A 19,598-nucleotide genomic window follows, 5' to 3' on the forward strand; every position below is an offset into this window, starting at 1 on the left:
AACCGGGATGGGCGGGAAGGTGGCCGGCCGTGCGCGGCGCGCAGCCACAGGAGCGCACGGCCTTGTGGGGCGCTCCCGTTTCCCGCCCTGTGACAGGACACTTGTAAAAACACGCGGGACAAATTGTTTTAAGGCAGGACTGTCCCGCCAAAAGCGGGACGTCTGGTCAGCCTATTCTAGAAGGCATTTTGCTACACAATGTCAATGCAATACTAAATGGAAACTGTCACATCCAGGCAACTTCTGAAAAGCCAATTCTTATATGTGAAATTTTAGATAAATGTCTCAGTCCTAATAAAGTACTGTTGAAGCACAACTGGCTACAGCCCTTCATGGCAAGCGAGGAACAGAGGTCATTCACCACGGCCTTATTCTGGCGGTCTCTCTCCTAAGTGCTAATCAGGGGTGACACTGCTTGGCTTTCAGGGGCTGTTCAAGCATAACAATGCACAAGTTCTATTTGACACTCCTGTCCAAATAAAACAGCCTGAGCAGAGGAAAGGGATGTGGGCCATAAGTACCAGTTGTCCATCTAACATGCATAATCTGCCAGTGGGTTTATAGGAAGTTTTATCAGTAGGAGTCCTCCCACAGGTTTGTGGAATGGGCAGAAATACAGTAACCTCCCACACAGCCATCAAATAGGAAAGACTCATTTCAAAATTGCTATTCAGAATAAGTGAAAGGTCTGAAAATACTGTACTCCAGCTCCTGCAGTTTATGTTTTGGCACACCTGACATTTTCCGTCAGGAAACAAATGATTTTTCTGTCATTTGCGTATTTGCTATAGGATTGACTGCGCTTTTACTATAATTAAGTAGAGAGCTTGTGGGTGTTTTGTGGTTAGTAAGTTGTTCGTATTTCGGTTTGGCTGAGGGCCCTCTGTATGTGCTGGTGGATTTTGGTACTACGAATCTCTAAGGGAATGGCATTATCTGCTTTCTCCTCTTTAATTTGTTTCCAAACTGCTTATCATGCTGGAGTTGCTGGAGTTTTGTTCTTGAAGTCTCCTTGTTGTCTGTTTTGATTAATGTTTTCAGGTGATTACCCACCAATTTCCTTCACCTGAATATTAGTACTTCACTTTAATTCCTTCACTTAATACTTCCAAGGGTGCTGTACGTCAGGGCCATTTTCTTATTTACATTTGCCATTTGTTTATTCCCTCTACCTCCTTCTGTTCTTTGTTTCTCGGATATTTTCCCCGAGTTCTGTCAGTTATATAATCTTCACATTTAGAGTCTCCTAAAGTTTTGAGGAAAGATTGTGAGAATAAGGATGATGGAAGGCTCTTGCCCAGCATAAACCCATTTGGATATTTATTTGGATATGAAATGGGCATAAACCCATTTGGATACTGTAGTGGTCTAATAATATGGGGGCCTTTTCTATTCCTGTAAATTGTAATTCTCACCTGATAAATCTGAGGCTCATTCTGAGCCCGGAAGATCCTGTCAGATCTTGTAGCCAACGCTTGTTTTCCAGCGGTGTAAGAGCATTTCTGCCATCAGAGGAGTGGAAGCAATTTCCTGCAATTATCTCCCTCCCACTATAGACTTCCACCCTGGAACCAGCATTGTGCCAGGGGGGACCCTTGAACCTTGGGGCAGAGTTTCAGGGGGGATGCTGGGAGCACAAACGTAGGACCATTCCATCCTATGAGGTTTACCCCACTTGCAGTCCCTGGATGCCCTTCTGAATGATGAGTTTATAGCTTGGCACAAATATTCTTTATCAGACGTATTGCTGTTAGCCTGGGCTGCTTCCCATGTCTGCTGCCAAGCAGGTGTACTTTAATCACAATTATTTTATTTATTTATTTATTTATTTATTTATTTATTGTTTCGGCTTTTATACCGCCCCATCCCCAAGGGGCTCTGGGCGGTGTACAGCACAAGCATAAATAAAATGAATTACTAAAATCTTTAAAACAGCGATACAAACATAATGATAATAATAGTAGAGGCGTCCGACCAACCCCACTTTAAAATTCTCCCCAGGAAAAAGGGGAGGAGAGCGCGTCATATTAGGTGGTGGCCTAGATGGAAAGGCCAACTGGGGCACCATATCAGCGGCTGGTCCCTCCAAAGGCCCAGTGGAACAACTCCGCTTTGCAGGCCCTGCGGAACTTCGCCAAGGTCCCGCGAGGAATTGAACAGTCGGAGGTAGAGAGTGTTCCACCAGGCTGGGGCCAGGGTCGTAAAGGCCCTGGCCCGATGAAGGCAACTTAGCATCATTGAGGGGCCAGGGAACATAATAATTGGCCTCCACCGAGCTGAGGAGAGGCCGCAGGACATATGGGGTGATGCGGTCTCGAAGATCACGAGGGTCCCAGGCAGCGTAGGGCCTTGAAGGTCAACACCAGCACCTTTGAAGATGACCCGAACTCCACCGAGCCAATGCAGCTGGCGCAACACAGGCTGAATGTGATGGTAAATGGCGCTGCCTGTAAGTAGGCGGCTGGCGCTACTGGGCTGCGTGTTGGACCAGCTTTAGTCTCCGGATCAAACGCCAAGGGAAGACCCGCGTGGGAAGCGAGAGTTACAATAGTCCCAATCTGGAGGTGACCGCTGCATGGATCACAGTGGCTAGGTCCAGCTTTGGGAGAGGAAAGGAGCCAGCCGCCCGGGCCTGGCGAAGGTGTAAAAAAAGGCAACCCGGGTTACATGGGCCACCTGGGTCTCCATTGAGAGAGACAAAACCAGGTGGACCCCCAGGCTGCGCGACAGACTTGGTCGGCGCCTCTAATGAGACCCCCCTCCCACACCGGGTGGCTGGAAGATCCTGTCCCACCCCTGGCCCGGCCAAGCCAGAGGATCTCCGGGCTCTTGATGGATTCAGTTTTAACCTGCTCTTGCGCCAACCAAATCCAGCAACCGATGCCAAACAGTGCTGGAGAGCCGCAGGGCGGGAGACCGCTACCGCCATCCATCAACAGGAATGAGCCATGGGCGTGTCATCAGCTGCATCGATGGTGCGGGTCAGCCCCAAAAACCTCCGCACTGAAGCTGCTGAGACAGGGGTCGCATATAGATATTAAATAGCGGGGGGGATAGTAGAGGCCCCCTGGGGAACACACACGCCAATCAGCGGGGCACTTCCGCAGGCCTGATCCCCGCACCTCACTTGCTGGACTTCCCCGACACCGGAGAAACGCAGGCAATCCACTTCTGAAGCGACAGTGCCCGCACCTTGGTGGCCAGGCGGTGGGTCAAAAGGTCGCGGGTAATTAGACCATCAAACGCCATGTAAGATCTAACAATACCAGCGGCGCCCGATCACCGCCCCGGGTCGAGCTTGAATACGATGCAGTGTATCTGTGACAGCTGGCGATGAGAGAACAGTCTCCGTGTATGCCCCATGCACAGCACGGAAGCCGGACTGGAAGGGGCTCCGAAGCCGACATCGCTTTCATCCCAGAAAGAAAGCCTTGAAGCTGCTCCTAACACCACTCTCTCTCAATTACCTTCCCAGAAACCATTAGAAATTAGCAAGTGTTACCGCTGCTGCACCGGGGTAACATTAAGTGTGATTTCCAGCTCCAGGCAACGTGGTGGCGCTGAGGAAGCCGATTGTTCTTCAAAAGCAAAGTATTTTTATTTGGAAGTGGTTGCTACAGGTCAGGCAGGGGAATCGCACTCTTGTAGCCAAGCACTAGAACTTTTATACACACAGATCAAAGGGTGCAAAGGGGCAGGTAAGGGGGCAAGTCCCTTACCTTGCAACAATAAAGAAACATCAACACATAAAAGAAAAGGTACAATTACAACTTTGTGAAATGGGATCTGTGAGATCTCGCTGTCAGGCGTATGTCTTCCAGCCGAGACTCTTTACTGATAAGCGCGCCAGAAGGGGTTGAAGAGTGTCCATTCATAAAACTGGGATGAAGACTGTTGAACGCATTGCCAGGTATCTAGTTTATCAGATGGAGCTGTCTTCCAATACGCCTCAGTCCTGCAACAAAAGAAAGTTCAAATGGTCCAATGGGTGATCTTAGCACGTTCTTTCAATGGCTGGGATATCTGAAGGGTGCCGTCATTAGATTCAATTTAGCCAAATCCAAAGGGGTTCTTTGTTTTTGCTAAAGAGATTCTAATACTGGGTGTTATTGGTCTAAACTGAATTCCAAGGCTAGCTTTCCTTGGTCCCTTAATATCAGCTGTTACAAGCTGCTGGGTTTTTTTCAACAGATACAGATATCTAAAATAACATTTCTAAACTTAAACATTAGAGGAAATCTTAAAGAACCTCCAATACAGTACAAGCACATATACATATAAGCAAGATATCCTAGATTTGGGTGCTGTGTGGTTTCCGGGCTGTATGGCCGTGTTCTAGCAGCATTCTCTCCTGACGTTTCGCCTGCATCTGTGGCTGGCATCTTCAGAGGATCTGATGTTGGGAAAAGCAAGTGGGAGTATATATCTGTTGGAGTGTCCAGGGTGGGTGGGAAACCTTGACTGTGACGTAACAAAAGGCTGACAAAAATCCAGGTCAATAGTTGAGGGCATCTGAATAGGAAGTATATGAGTAACAATGAAGACTATAGCCTGGGAGTAACCCCTGTAGATAGCAAGGTCACTGGTGGGAGCATCTGAATAGAAGTATCTTGGCTCTTTGTTTCTTTTGGTCTATGGTCATCCCTGTGTTTGTGTGGAGCTGGGTTTACACAGACTTGACCGAAGTATTTTTCAACAGTGGCAACCAAGTTCTGTCTTATCATATTTTCATAGTTTCTTCCTTCCTGTTAAAATTGTCCAATGTGCTTATGGATTTCAATTGCTTCTCTGTGTAGTCTGACGTAGTGGCTTTCAGAGTGGTCCAGAATTTCTGTTTTTTCAAATAATATTCTATGTCCAGGTTGGTTTATCATGTGTTCTGCTATTGCTGATTTTTCTGGCTGAAATAGTCTGCAGTGCCTTTCATGTTCTTTGATACGTGTCTGTGCACTGCGTTTGGTGGTTCCTATGTAGACTTGTCCACAGCTGCATGGTATGCGATAGACTCCTGCAGTAGCTAAAGGATCCCTCTTATCCTTTGCTGAACGTAGCATAATAACAACAACAGGCCCTGCAACAGGCCTCTTAAAGGATTCCGGCCGTGAAAGCCTTCGACAATACATATCCTAGATTAACAGTAACAAAACCTTAAATCAACTGGAGAACCTAGCTAAAGTATAATCCTAAACATTTGGCAGATAATACATCCAACACTGAGGGGCTTATATTACATCTTAAAAGGCACATAGGCAAGAAGGAAACCATGTGAAACATCAGCACATTCATATATACACGTCCTTTCCAGGCCTTATGGAGACTTTTGGACAACACTGGTCTCTTTGCTCTGATCCTTAGCCAGTGTAGTTCAGCGATGGGCTCAGGAAAATATTTTTCCTATTTTCCTGGCGGTAACACAAGTGACTCCTCATTGGCAATTTCAAGGCGCAGGGTCCATGGGGGCAGGGTTCCTTTCCTCCCACTGCCTGTCCCGGCCCCCTCAGAAGCACCGCAGCTGGCAAGAGTGCCTTTTTAATGACGTGCAGACTTTCATAGGAGAAAGCCCAGAAGCAGAAATCCTAATGAGGGGCAGCAGCACCACCATCCTTCCGAGATGAGGATTGTCTCTGCCATGCCACGCTTTGCTACAGCCCGGGGAGGGGTGGGGTGGGGGGAACAGTCGGTATTGGCATCCTGTTAGAGCAGGAACAGAATCTTTTGGGGAGAAGAAATCACTGCATCTTCAGATCTGTTGGTAACTGGTGATACAAGCTACTTCCCTTCCTGGTATGCCCCCTTCGCTGGGGAAGCTGGTTTTACTGGCATTCAAGGAACATTGCCCCCCTCCACCACCACCAAATTCACACCCACCTCATGTACTCCTGTTCTGCTTTCAACAGAACAGCAGTGGCGTAGTGGTTAAGAGCAGGTGCATTCTAATCTGGAGGAACCGGGTTTGATTCCCTGCTCTGCCGCCTGAGCTGTGGAGGCTTATCTGGGGAATTCGGATTAGCCTGTTCACTCCCACACACGCCAGCTGGGTGACCTTGGGCTAGTCACAGCTCTATGGAGCTCTCTCAGCCCCACCTACCTCACAGAGTGTTTGTTGTGAGGGGGGAAGGGCAAGGAGTTTGTAAGCCCCTTTGAGTCTCCTTACAGGAGAGAAAGGGGGGATATAAATCCAAACTTTTCTTCTTCTCAATTGAATGAGTAAAATGGTTATTTGTCAGTTCCTACAGTATCTTGTGTAACAAGAGGCCAGTCCACCTAGACCTGTGCCATTATGCAGGGTTTTTAAAAGGAGGGGTTTTTAAAACATTGTTTCTTTACAGGTCTGCCCATCCTTGCTCTCATGCATACACATTTGTAGAGGTCACTGGAAACTAAACTAAACTAAAAACCTCAGTCAAAAAAAGTAGCGAGTCTTTCTTGACAGTTGATGTTCTGTTTATTGTAGTTTGTGCTCTGAAGGAAGCGGTTTCTAGCTCTCGTTTTAAAAAGTTAACGAGCACAAAGCTCATTATCGTGCTAAGACAGCGGCAGAGGACTGTTTCCCTTGTTTGTGCGGAGACTGGCTGTCCCGCTATTGTCTTTGAACCTCAAGGCAGTTCGGCTTTTATTCTCCGGCCAGCTTTGCTCTGATGATCTTGAAAAGCTCCGGGGGCCCCTAGGAAGAAGTCGGAACCACCTTTTGCTTCTCTCTCTTTATTCTCTCTGTATTCTGACAAGGGGTGAAGGGTCATTCGGACCAGGGAATCCTAATTGAGCTTTTACAAAGCAATAGAGAATTAAGCAAAGCGGTCTAGCCTATTGTACGGGCAGCTGATGCGCTCCCAGGAGAGGGTGTGTATATTGCCGGGGGGGGGGGGGGGGGGTTTGTCAGTTTGAATGCAGTGAAGGACAATGCAAGCCCTCTCAGGAGCGCTGCTACCTAGAAGAATCAATCTGTCAGCCTCTTTGCTAGTTTGACATGCTTTTATTTGTTTGGGGGGTTATTTTAGCTCCCAGGGCCGCCTCCGTTGGGTTACCCATGCGTCAAGTCTAATTGAGCAGCCAACTCACACCATAGACAAGGACTGCTGGAAGCCACAATGGGCAGTGCCAGGCAACGTGTTGAACTTATGTGGACAAATGAAGCTGCCTCCCGCCGTGTCAGGCTGTTGGTCTGTCTAACTTAGTGCCGTGGCTTTCAACAGCCCTCCAGGGCATCAGCACAGAAGAGTGTGGTGGTTAAGAATGGCTGACTCTAATCTGGAGAACCGGGTTTGATTCCATACTCCTCTACTCAAGCAGCAGACTCTCACCTGGTGAGCTGGGTTTGTTTCCCTCTTCTACACTTGAAGCCTGTTGGGTGACCTTAGGCTAGTCGCAACTCTCTCCGAACTCTCTCAGCCCCACCTACCTCACAAGGTGTCTGGGAGAAAAGAAGAAGAAGAAGAAATGAAGAGTTTGGATTTATATCCCACCTTTCTCTCCAGCAAGGAGACTCAAGGTGGCTTACAAGCTCTTTTCCCTTCCTCTCCCCACAACAAACTGGTAGTTGTTGTGAGGTAGGTGAGGCTGAGAGAGATAGGTGGGGCTGATAGAGTTCTGAGAGAACTGAGACTAGCCCAAGGTCACCCAGCAGGAATGTAGGAGTGCGGAAACACATCTGGTTCACCAGATAAGCCTCTGCCACTCAGGGGGAGTGGGGAATCAAACCCGGTTCTCCAGATTAGAATCCACCTGCTCTTAACCACTACACCACTCTGGGAAGAGGATTATCACTACACCATGAAGGAAGGGGATTGTCAGCAGAGGCGTTCCTCCCATTGGGCAAAGTGGGCAGTTGCCCAGGGCACCCCCTTGTGAGGTTCATTTGTGGGATTTTTTGTATTTTCAGTGTTTTTCCGTTTTTGGCCTGCAGTGGGTGCAGTTTTTAGGCTAGCAGCACCAAAATTTCAGGGAGTTTTTGGGAGACTTTCCTGATGATATACCCAGGTTTGGTGAGGTTTGGTTTAGGGAGTCAAAAGTTATGGACTCCCAAAGGGAGTGCCCGCATCCCCCATTGTTTCCAATGGGAGCTAATAGGAGATGGGGGCTACACCTTTGAGGGTCCATAACTTTGGACCCCCTGAACCAAACTTCACCAAACCTGCGAAGATACTCTGAAATGTTGGTGCTGCTATCTTAATAATTGCACCCCTGACAGCAGGCACCCCCTAAATTTCCCCAGATTTTCCTTTTAAATCCACCCCCTTCCTGCCAATGCTTGTTTTCTTGTTTTCTTTTATTCTCTCAATGCCTAATGGTGGTGGTGGTGGTGGTGGTTTGTTGTTGTTATTGTTGTTGTTGTTGTTGTTGTTGTTGTTGTTATTATTATTATTAAATCCACCCCCTTCGGCATGGATTTAAAGGGAGAATCTGAGGTCCCCAGTTTAAACATTGAAAGTGATGCTGTTTCAGGGTGGGGGATAATCCACCTCAAAACAGCATCACTTTCAATGTTGTTTAAACTGGGCACCACAGATTCTCCCTTTAAGGTGGATTTAAAAGGAGAATCTGGGCTCCCTAGTTTAAACACCATTGAAAACAATGCTGTTTGGGGGTGGATTCCAGCATCACTAGGATTCCAGCAAACTAGGGAGCCCAGATTCTCCTTTTAAATCCACCTTAAAGGGAGAATCTGGGGTCCCCAGTTTAAATAACATTGAAAGTGATGCTGGACACAACACCATAAAATGTTTTCATAGCAGTACTAAAACATTTTGAAAGCATTTTGAAAATGTTTTCAAAAAATATTTCTGCTGTGTGGCATGGCCCATTGCTGTGTTCAGATTTGTGAGTTGGGGGATGTTCTATAATGTGATGGTGACTTTGAAATGACCTGGTGGAAAAATAATTGTTTAGTCACGGTGGGAGAGGGTGGCCGCCCGGGTGGGGGGGGGGGGATCAAACTCAGGTTTTGCCCAGGGCTCTAGTTTGCCTAGGTATGCCACTGATTGTCAGCCACTTTGAGACTCCTTAAAAGATAGAGGAAAGCTGAGTATAAAACCAACTCTCTTTGTTCTCTCCCAACATCAGCTACCTGAGGTCCTTTAAGGGAACTGGACACATGAAACTGCCTTGTACAGAGACAGACCATTCGGTCTATTAAGGTCACTGTTATCTACTGTGATGGGGTGGCATCTCTTCTAGCAGCAGCCCTTCACATCACCTACTACCTGTTCCTTTTACCTGGGGACTGAATCTGTGGCCAGCAAAGCAGGTGCAATGCCGCTGAGAATGGCTTCTGCCCTTGCTGTGTCGGCCATACATATGTCTGCCAGCTCCTCTAATGGTCTTGCCTTTCAGTGTGTTTGTAGCTTTACTAGTCATGTGAGCAATTCCATGCATTGTGGGCCTCAGGCCTGCGTCTCTCGAGCTCATCCCTGTCACCTGTGTTCACTATTACGTTCCTGCTTCCCCTGTTAAGTGAGGCCCTCCCTCTCTTTTCTCCCCACAGGTATGTTCTCCTTCCACGGCCTTTCTGCTTCGAGCCCCGGAACCGTTACGAGATCATTGTGCGCTTCCAGAGAGCAGGCGTGACACAGCGGTATCCTGCAGCCTTCATCCTTGTTGACTCGGTGAGAAGGCGCCATGAACTAAAGGGTTTTTTTCCCCCTACCTAGGTCTCTTTTCTTAGCCAGGCGTTCAACAGTCCTCAGTCCTTGTGAAATCTTGTTCTTTTGCTGAGGTGACGGAATGACTTGCAAGCCCAAATCTCTTGGGTTCCGGAAGCTCGAAAAACCCCTGCAGCTGCCCCATGTCTCCACACAGGACCCTGGGAGTGTCCCAACTTCTCTCTGGATAATAAATGTGAAAGAGTTTCCCTTTCTAGACAGAGTTGTACTTCTGTGTCTGTGTTACTGTTTAAATACTTTTTCAACAAAAAGAGCTAAGTAGAAATGTAGCTTCATCCGCCACATGCTGGACTATCTCTGTTTTAGAATGCTCCACTTGGGTCCTAGTGCCTACCTAACAGAACCATAGTTGCTGTGTTTTGTGCTTCGTTCCTACTACCTAGCTAGGGAGAGAATTGTCTGTACTAGGGGTCCCCAACCTTTGTTGAGCCAGTGGGCACCTTTGGAATATTAAGCAGGGGTGGTGAGTGCAACCTCAAAGTGGTGGCCACAGGAGGTGGAGCCGGGCCTAAAATGACTGTTTCAGGAGGCAGACCCAACAGGAATACCTCCCTCTTCACATCACCTAAGAAGGAAAGTCTGAAGGGGAAATGGAACCATAGAAAGATTAAGGAAAGAAGCTTACTAGTCTTTCTGATTCTCCAGTGGGTATCCCTTTAATTTGGAAGAAGGCCCTGCCTTACAGTTGCCCCATCAGCACATGCTAAGGGAATTATTGGTGGGAGCTGTAGCACCCATGAACACTCTGTTGGGGAACCTTGGTCCAGAGGTGGGATCCAGCAGGTTCTCACAGGTTCCCGATAGTAGGTTACTAATTATTTGTGTGTGCCGAGAGGGGGTTACTAATTGGTGATTTTGCCACGTGATTTTTGCCTTAGTTACGCCCCTCCTCTCAGCAGTAGCGCGCAGAACTTGAACAAGTCTAGCAGGAGGTGCACCGGCGTGTGTGGCAGCATGCGCCTGCATGCATTCATTTCCTCTGGGCTTCATGGACCCCCATGCATGGGCTGTGTCTTTGCCACAACCCCGCCCCAGAATGCCCTGCCCCGGAATGCCCAGCCACACCCTCGTTGTGCCCCGCCCAGTTCCATTGGCGCTATGCCACAGTTTGAATCCCACCACCATGGGATCCCATCACTGCCTTGGTCTGTACTTGCTGGTGAAGTTAGAATGAAACAGATTTTTTGGCCGTCTTTACACATTCCCAATTAGTGTGCCCTTTGTATAAATTGTGTTCCACAAAATGCCCTATGTGTATGTATGGGGGAAGGGTATCTTGACTGGTTGTAATCTTTGCTCCAGCTTGGCCCAACCTTTCCTGATGTGTCTCCCTGCTCTCTGCAGCTGGTTCTGTTGCCACGTGTGATGGAGCTGCCCGGTCTCGACGGGAATGATCCAGTTTCTGTGGAGCGTCGGGAGGAGTTGGAGCGCTACACGTGCCTCGAGGTGTTTCGCATGGCCACCATGCCTGACCTGGCTGAGATGTGTGCACGTCTGCTCTGCAGCATCTCTGCCCTGATGCATGATGGGGCACTGCGTAAGTCAGAGGCCAAACTTGGCAGGGGAGTGGGAAAGTATGGAAAGAGGGTTGCTTTTGGAGTAGCCAGGTAGTTACTAGGGAGAATCTAGGTGATGTTGCTGCCAAACCATTTCAGTCCACTGTTTTCCCTGTTGACCTTCCATCATTCCTTCAAAAATGGTTTGTGATAATATTTTTTGGCTTTGGACAGATTCGTCATACTGGCCTTTCCAGTGTGGATTGGCAACATGCTATTAATGCACCTCGCAGAAAGAATGGTTGAGTGGTTGGCAGTGCTATCATTTCGAAAAATGTCCTGCAGTGCAGTTGCCTTGCCCCTTTATTTTTAAACAACTGCAATGGCAAAATGAAAATGAGATCAAGGTCTAGTTGGGGTTAGAGGTGTAGCTCCAAGGGGATAGGGGGCGCGATGCACCAGGCGCGTGCTTCTGTGGGGGCGTGGCAGGAGCGTTCCAGGGCGGGGTGGAGGACACACTGGTACACCGGGCGCTTTTCCTTCTTGCTACGCCGCTTGTTGGGGTTGTTCATTTTTTGTCTATCTTGCTTGCAGGTATAGAAGCTTTCAACAAGTATTTTCAGTTCCAATAGTAGTATGTTCCTGTGAAATAGTGCCACTAACAGATAATGGGGGAAAGGTCAAATTTTGGTATTGCAAAGAGTACTGGATTTTTTTTCTTTTCAAAAAGTTTCTACTCCATCTCTCCCATGGATGGGCCTCAGGCAGTCTACAATATAAAATATAATTAAAGGAGAAAACATCAAGTGGGTGTAAAGTTCCATCAAATTACAGCTGACTTACGGCAGCCCTATCAAGGAGTTTTCAAAGCACCTGAAAGGCAGAGGTGGTTTGCCATTGCCCAGCGGCGTATTTACCTAGGGGACATGGGGTACCCTATGTTCCTGGGCGCCCCCTAGTGGGGGTCGCAAAAATGTCTGGTTCGTTTGTGTGTGTGTTTTGTATTTTTTAGTGTTTTTTCAGTTTTATTAAGTAGCACCAACATTCTCAGGGAGCCAGGGAGATCCTCCTGATGATGCCACCTTGCTAGGGTGGGAGGTTTGTCTGAGGGGGTCCAAAGTTATGGATTCCCAAAAAAGGTGCCCCCCATCCCCCATTGTTTCCAATTGGAGCTAATAGAAAATGGGGCTACACCTTTGAGGGTCCATAACTTTGGACCCCCTGAACCAAACTTCACCAAACCTGGTAGTATCATCAAGAGAGTCTCCTAAAGATATCCTGAAATTTTGGTGCTGTTAGCTTAATAATTGCACCCCTGACAGCAGGCACCCTCCAAATTTCCCCAGATTCTTCTTTTAAATCCACCCACTTCGGCATGGACTTAAAGGGAGAAAGTGAGGTCCCCAGTTTAAACATTGAAAGTGATGCTGTTTGGGGGTGGATTCCACTGGAGGTGTTTTGTGAGAGATGATGCTGACATTTGTTTGGTAAATGTTTTGCTGGGTGTGATTTGTGAGAGATTTACATGCTTAATACTCACTTGCACTGGCTTGGAGCTGTTTCTCAGGCTAACAACCTACCTCATAGGGTTGGTGTGAGGACAAAATTAGGAAAGAGAGTTGGTGGGGAGACAGCCATGTATGTTTTGCTGGGGGTGGAGATGGGTGATTTGTGAGAGATGATGCTGACATTTGTTTGGTAAATGTTTTGCTGGGGGTGATTTGTGAGAGATTTACATGCTTAATACTCACTTGCACTGGCTTGGAGCTGTTTCTCAGGCTAACAACCTACCCCTATAGTGGGTTGGTGTGGAGGACGTACCAGGGAAAGAGAGTTGGTGGGGAGACAGCCATGTATGTTTCCTATTGGGGTGGAGATGCTATGACGAGAGATGATGCTGACATTTGTTTGGTAAATGTTTTGCTGGGGGTGATTTGTGAGAGATTTAGAAGAAGAAGAAGAAGAAGAAGAAGAAGAAGAAGAAGAAGAAGAAGAAGAAGAAGAAGAAGAAGAAGAAGAAGTAGAAGAAGAAGAAGAAGAAGAAGAAGAAGAAGAAGAAGAAAGAAGAAGAAGAAGAAGAAGAAGAAGAAGAAGAAGAAGAAGAGGAGTTTGGATTTATATCCCCCCTTTCTCTCCTGCAGGAGACTCAAAGGGGCTTACAATCTCCTTGCCCTTCTCCCCTCACAACAAACACCCTGTGAGGTGGGTGGGGCTGAGAGAGCTCCGAGAAGCTGTGACTAGCCCAAGGTCACCCAGCTGGCGTGTGTGGGAGTGTACAGGCTAATCTGAATTCCCCAGATAAGCCTCCACAGCTCAGGCGGCAGAGCGGGGAATCAGACCCGGTTCTTCCAGATTAGATACACAAGCTCTTAACCTCCTACGCCACTGCTGCTCCCATGCTTACATGCTTAATACTCACTTGCACTGGCTTGGAGCTATTTCTCAGGCTAATAAGCTACCTCATATGGTTGGTGTGAGGACAAAATTAGGAAAGAGAATTGGTGGGGAGAGAGCCGTGTATGTTTTGCTGGGGATGGGAGGTGTTTTGTGAGCTGTTGAAAAAAATCATTGTTTGGTCATGATGGGGGAGGGTGACTGCCCATACCGAGGGTGGGGGGTCAAACTCAGGTTTTGTCCCTGGGCCTAGAGATACACCTCTGCCATTACCTTTCCATGCAGAGTCTTCCTCGCTAGCCTCCCTTCCAGGTACTGACCCTGCTTAATTTCTGAGACCTGACAAGATCATGCTGCCTTCCCTCCCATAAAATGTTATAAAAATTATTTAAACTTGCTTGCCAGATCTTCTGTGTAAGATTTAATTCTGTGAGCTAACAAGGGTGAAGCAACACAGATCACAGACATTTTCTTTTTAGCAAGAATGATCAAAGCCTCCTTGATAATACTTGGGTAAAATAGTTGCATGCATTTGATTAGAGCATTACTTGTCTGCTTTCCCTCCTGTGATTCCCCACAGGAGGGAAAGGGGGGCCAGGACGAAATGGGCAGGTTTCTTCCCTTGATTTTTGATGACAGATCTAAGATCTTTGCTTTGGGGATGAGTGTCGCAGGATTATATGGAGACCTCAAAGCATTAGTTAATGCCGCATGATGGAACCGTAGTTATAACTCCACTTGCAGCTGACGGCATATTGGCAACACAGCAGTGATCGTGCTAAAAGATCATAGTCTGGAATTAGGGGTGTGGCTTGTTAAAATGGCCCCATTGGGGAGCGCACTTGAATGTTGGCAAGCAAGGCTCACCCCATCTCCAACCTCCCCATGGAGGTTGGGAGTGGAGCCAGCCAGACTCGCTTACCCCAGCTCTAATATGGAGGTTGTGTGTGAGGCCAGGAAGTTGGCCCCACGCATGGTCTCCATGTGGCGATTGGAGCAGCAAGGGCCCATTTGAGCCAGGCATGAGCCTACAGCTTAGAGGTGGATCCAAGTCTGACAGAGGCCAGACACAGGCCAGTCTTCCTTTACATTTATATCATTGGCTCTGCCCACAAGCTCCACCTGACTGGAGGTGGAGCTTGGGAGTGGAGCCAACAGTATAAAAGTGGAGGAGGACTGGCTGTGTGCCCAGTTTGCTGCCACTAGCAAACGGCAGTTCAGAACCCCACATGAAGATGTGATGTGAGCTCCCAAAGATGTGAGCTCCCAAAGGCACCTGGTGGGCCACTGCGAGTAGCAGATAGCTAGACTAGATGGACTCTGGTCTGATCCAGCTGGCTTGTTCTTATGTTCTTTTGTTCTTAAGATTCAGGTAGGGTGCCTGGCCCCCTCCTAAACTCCATGTTGAGTTCGGGAGTAGCTGGCCTTTAACTGCATTTTGGTCCCGAATGGGGCGCAGTTGCGAGGGGGAACACGACCATGAGGGGCCCCCCCAGAAAATGGCACCTGGGGCTCTATCCCCCTCATGCCCTCCTTCATTATGCCACTGTGTGGAATGAATCAAAGGTTCCTGATGCTCAAGAGGGAGATGCCAGAGCCATGCAAAGAAGAGTTGTCCATTCTATTGTAAATAATCGAGAATTCTGCAACCAGAAGGCTAAAGTCTGCCATTGGGATTGTGACAACAAGTTTGAGTTCCAAACTCGCAGCCCTCCAGATGTTATGGACTACAGTTCCCATCATCCCTGCCGGACACCTGTGCGTCTAGCGTCAACATCAAAGCATATCTTCAGTTTCTCTCTGTGTGTCTGTGATGCCTAGAAAGCTTTGTTCTTTTAATGACCAGAGTAGAAGACGAAATTTTAAGGAGTCTGTAGCAGCTGCTTCATTGCGTGTTTTATCCCATATTCCGAATTTCACAATGATGACAATCAGGTAGATTCCTCAGCTCCCTTGCTTACGAGTCAGGTCTAGAGTTGGAGTCATGTGGTTGGCTTTTGTTCAGAGTTCTGGGAAATCTGTCTGCCCCCATCCCCCCCCCCCCCGTCCCAGCATGAGGTGAGCATCCAAAATTCTGCCCCTATAGACAATAACCACATGAAACTGGATGAGTCTGGTTAAACCTTTGTACTTGTTGCTTGTGTTTGCTCTTTATTTCTGATTTGGGAGAGGACCCAAATTCTGATCTGATTTCATTCTGATCTTATGCCGTTTAGAGAGGGGGGGGAGGGGTTCCCTTTGTCTTGTACTGACCACATAGCTGCTTCCCTAACACTCCACAATGATATCTCTTCTAGCCTGCCAGTGTGACCCGCAAGGCTCCACCAGCAGTGTCTGCCACAAACTAGGTGGACAGTGTCAGTGTAAACCCAATGTGGTGGGTCGCCGCTGTGACCAGTGTGCCCCAGGCACCTATGGATTCGGACCATATGGCTGCATTCGTAAGTATCACCACTATCTTTAAGAGTGCAATGTCAATGTTAGCCTAAATAAACTCAAAAACGTTGCACTCTGGCTGCATATTGATCTTACATATAATTAAACAACTTAACACTTCTATTTGTATTTACATTTCCTTATTTCTCTGACAAAGTTCTTAAAGATACAACATAAGTCTTAAGTAAGTAACCAAGGGAGAGCCTATATGTAACTGTATTATTATTATGTATTCATTTTGATATCCTGCCCACCAGGGTCGGGGTGGCATGCCAGAAATTTTACAACAGTAGAAACATTGTAAACAGTAAATATCACATCAACATCCAAATACCATATCAAGGGCAACCATTCCGTTTTATCAGTGTAACAAACCACTAAATTATAGCAACTCTGACAATTTCATAGTCAGGGATGGATTGACGGAAGAGGCCTCCAGTTGGAAATGGTAGCTTCCCCAAACATAAGCCGGTTGGAACAGCTCCGTCTAACAGGCCCTGTGTCTTGCAGGCCTCTGTGCTACTGTTGGTCTGTCTTAGGTGTAGCTCTCATAAACACTTGGATTGCAAAAACTGTCTGAATTGATTGAGTGTGGACAGCGGGGGTGGGGCATACAAGATGAATATTCCTCCATATGAGAAATAATTCTGTTACCAAAGAATATGAAATATTACACAGCAGGATTCTAGCCTAGACTTCTCTCAGACATGTACCTTTTCTATATATATAGGGAGTCTTTAAAAAGAAAAGAGTAAGAGCATTCTATCATGTGAGGCTTCCCCCCAAAAAAAACACACACATCAGAAATGGTACCATCCAGGCACACTGTTATCTCTGTATCTCCACAGCCTGTGCCTGTTCCCTGGAGGGCTCTGTCTCCAAGATCTGTGAACCAGTCAGCGGGCAGTGCCAGTGCCAGCATGGGACCGTGGGACGGCAGTGTGACCAGTGCCCACCAGGCCAGTGGGGCTTCCCAAGCTGCCGCCCTTGTCACTGCAACGGCCACTCGGAGGAATGCGATTCGCACACCGGCACCTGCCACCAGTGCCGTGATTACACAGCCGGCCGTCACTGTGAGAGGTGGGTGCATGGGTTTCATGTCTGTGTGGAGGGAGCCAGGCAGGATACAGCTCCTGTCCTGTTATGGACCATGTCACATGACTTTCACAGCAGAGGTGTAGCTCCAAGGGGACGGGGGGGTTGATGCACCGGGCACGCGCCCCTGTGGGGATGTGGCGAGGGCGTTCCGGGGGCGGGGGGCGGAACGGGGCGAAGGACTCACCGGTGCACCAAGCGCTTTCCCCCCATGCTACATCTTTGTTTCACGGTAGGTCTTTCTGACCTCTCTTTTAGATGGAAAGCATTCAAACTTGAGTGTGGGGACCAGGAAGAGTAAAAAGGATACTTAACTCTTTTTGCTTACTGCTGCTTGGTGACTTAAAGTAGTCCTCCCTCCCCCCCCCCCAAAAAAAGCTGTTTTTCTGTGTGAAAAAGTATGGGGCTCCTGTGTCTTTGCCCCTGCAGATGGACAGGTTGCTGGGTGTGGGGAGGATTTTGAACCCACAAATGGCAGCAAAGGAAAGGGTGAAGCAGCTCCCTACTGGTTGTCTTCTCGCCACCCAAGACGCGTGTGGATATTCTGCAGAGCTCAGAAAATCAACTGTGTAATGCACAGTATTAGTAACACTAAGGTTCTTCCAGAGGGTACCATTAGTCCATACTCTTCCATCAGCCCTTGCCAGTATAGCCAATGCTCGTGTTGGGAGGGACTGATGGGAATTGTAGTTCATGAACATCTGGAGGGCCGCGGGTTTGACACCCCTGGACTGTAATGCATAACCCGCAGTTATAAAATGCAAGCTTTCTGATACGTGTGTTCCAGCAAAAGATTGCAAGCGAGGGTTGCCAGTCCTGGGTAGGAAAAAACCTGAAGATTTGGGGAATGGAGCCTAGGGAGGGTGGGGTTTGGGGACCTCAGCAGGGTATAATGCTGTACAGTCCACTCTCCAAAGAAGTCGTTTTCTCATGGCGAACCGACCTTGATCATCTGGAGATTAATTGTCATAGCAGTGGATCTCCAGGCGCCACCTGAAGACTGGCCACCCTATTGGAGGCCCGTTTTGGAAGGAAACAGAGAAGTTTCCCAGACTGCCTGTGATTCGTGAGAGAAGAGGAATGGTTGGGCTGGAAAGTACTGTAAGGCGCTTATCAGTGAAATGGCAAAGGGGTGCCTAGATCCTCCTGGTGTGGGCAAAACCATCTCTGAAGGGTGATCAGGAAGAGAGGTTGATACCAGGCTGCTCTCATGCCCTTTCCTGTCTCTTTGCCCTCCTCACAGGTGCTTGGATGGTTACTACGGAGACCCGATCTTGGGCTCAGGGCAGCAATGTCGGCCCTGCCCATGTCCTGGGTATCCGGGCTCTCGGCATTATCACGGCATCTCCTGTCACACCGACAGGGAGACCAACCAAATAGTGTGCCTGTGTGCTCCAGGCTATACAGGTAAGTGTGTTGCAGGGGGAGGGGTAGTGATTCTAGGCTGCGGTCTTGAAAGAACCAGTGTCGGAGAACTTTCCATCCTCGGGACTTCCACCCCATGGCGAGCTCCATCACATCTCCCAGGCAGTCTCAGACTCCTTCTGGGCTCCCTCTAGAGCACAGGTGTCAAACTCGTGGCCCTCCAGATGTTATAGACTACAGTTCCCATCATCCCCTGCCAGCATGATGCTGGCAGGAGATGATGGGAACTGTAGTCTATAACATCTGGAGGGCCACGAGTTTGACACCTATGTTCTAGAGCTCACCTGCACAACTTAAGCCGCTCACCTAAGTCCAGTGCCGCACTACTGCTGGGCTTGGCACATCACGTGGTGTTTGCCGTTCTAGGCGGCAACAAATCCACCAGATTCAGCGTGTCCCTCGTAAGCTGCCAATGAATCGGGGCCTGTTCCAGAAGGAAAGAGGAGATTGACACCTTCATCCCCAGCTTGGATCTTCTCATTGAAATGGGGCTCCCCCTCCCCTTGCCGCTGTTGACAACATTTTAAAGCAAAACAATGCACTCCTTTAAAAGCTCACTTTTAAATGCCAATAAAAGTGCAGGGGATGCAGGGTTAATTCTTGAACCAAGCTGAACGTGGAACTTTCAGTCTCCTTTCTTCCCTTGTAGCCCTGATGCAACTCGCAGCCCCGCAGCTTCACCAATAGTTTTATCTTCTACAGAGTGTCAAAGAGCCCTGATCTTGGTCGCATCCATTTTGGTCCTTAGTGGTGCCATCTTATGTGGGCTACCTTGCTGTATCACCTGGTCCATATATCTTCCTCCTTTGATTCTCTTTCTCTTTCTCTCAACACAACCCTGACTAGTGTTTCCACCGCATTCCTTTTTGCCTCGGACTCTACAGGCCGCATGGTCGCGTTCCTCCTGGCCCGCATTCACCCAGCTATTTTTTGCCAGAGACGATTGAGTGATATCCTTTATATGCCACTTCACCTAGTTAAAGCGGAAGCACTGGAGCATAGCTATTTCAGTGCTGTTGATTTGAAATTCCAGCAGAGAAGTCATGTTATTCTGAAACAGCAGGGAGGTATAATGTACTGCCTTTCCAGACAA

At 48.2% G+C, this 19,598-nt stretch overlaps 1 protein-coding gene across 3 annotated transcripts in view; it reads left to right on the top strand.

The window, feature by feature from the left end:
- LOC125429270 (laminin subunit beta-1-like) overlaps window positions 1-19,598 on the top strand; it is an 83,446-nt gene that overhangs the window by 38,419 nt on the left and 25,429 nt on the right. For all 3 annotated transcript variants that reach the window (XM_048490225.1, XM_048490227.1, XM_048490228.1), the window contains 5 exons: window positions 9,482-9,602; window positions 11,004-11,196; window positions 15,847-15,990; window positions 16,834-17,065; window positions 18,324-18,487. In XM_048490225.1, coding sequence (XP_048346182.1) covers window positions 9,482-9,602; window positions 11,004-11,196; window positions 15,847-15,990; window positions 16,834-17,065; window positions 18,324-18,487 — 854 coding nt within the window. The remainder of the gene's footprint in view (window positions 1-9,481; window positions 9,603-11,003; window positions 11,197-15,846; window positions 15,991-16,833; window positions 17,066-18,323; window positions 18,488-19,598) is intronic.

This window comes from Sphaerodactylus townsendi, linkage group LG03, assembly GCF_021028975.2.
Source record: "Sphaerodactylus townsendi isolate TG3544 linkage group LG03, MPM_Stown_v2.3, whole genome shotgun sequence".
NCBI classification, from domain to species: domain Eukaryota; kingdom Metazoa; phylum Chordata; class Lepidosauria; order Squamata; family Sphaerodactylidae; genus Sphaerodactylus; species Sphaerodactylus townsendi.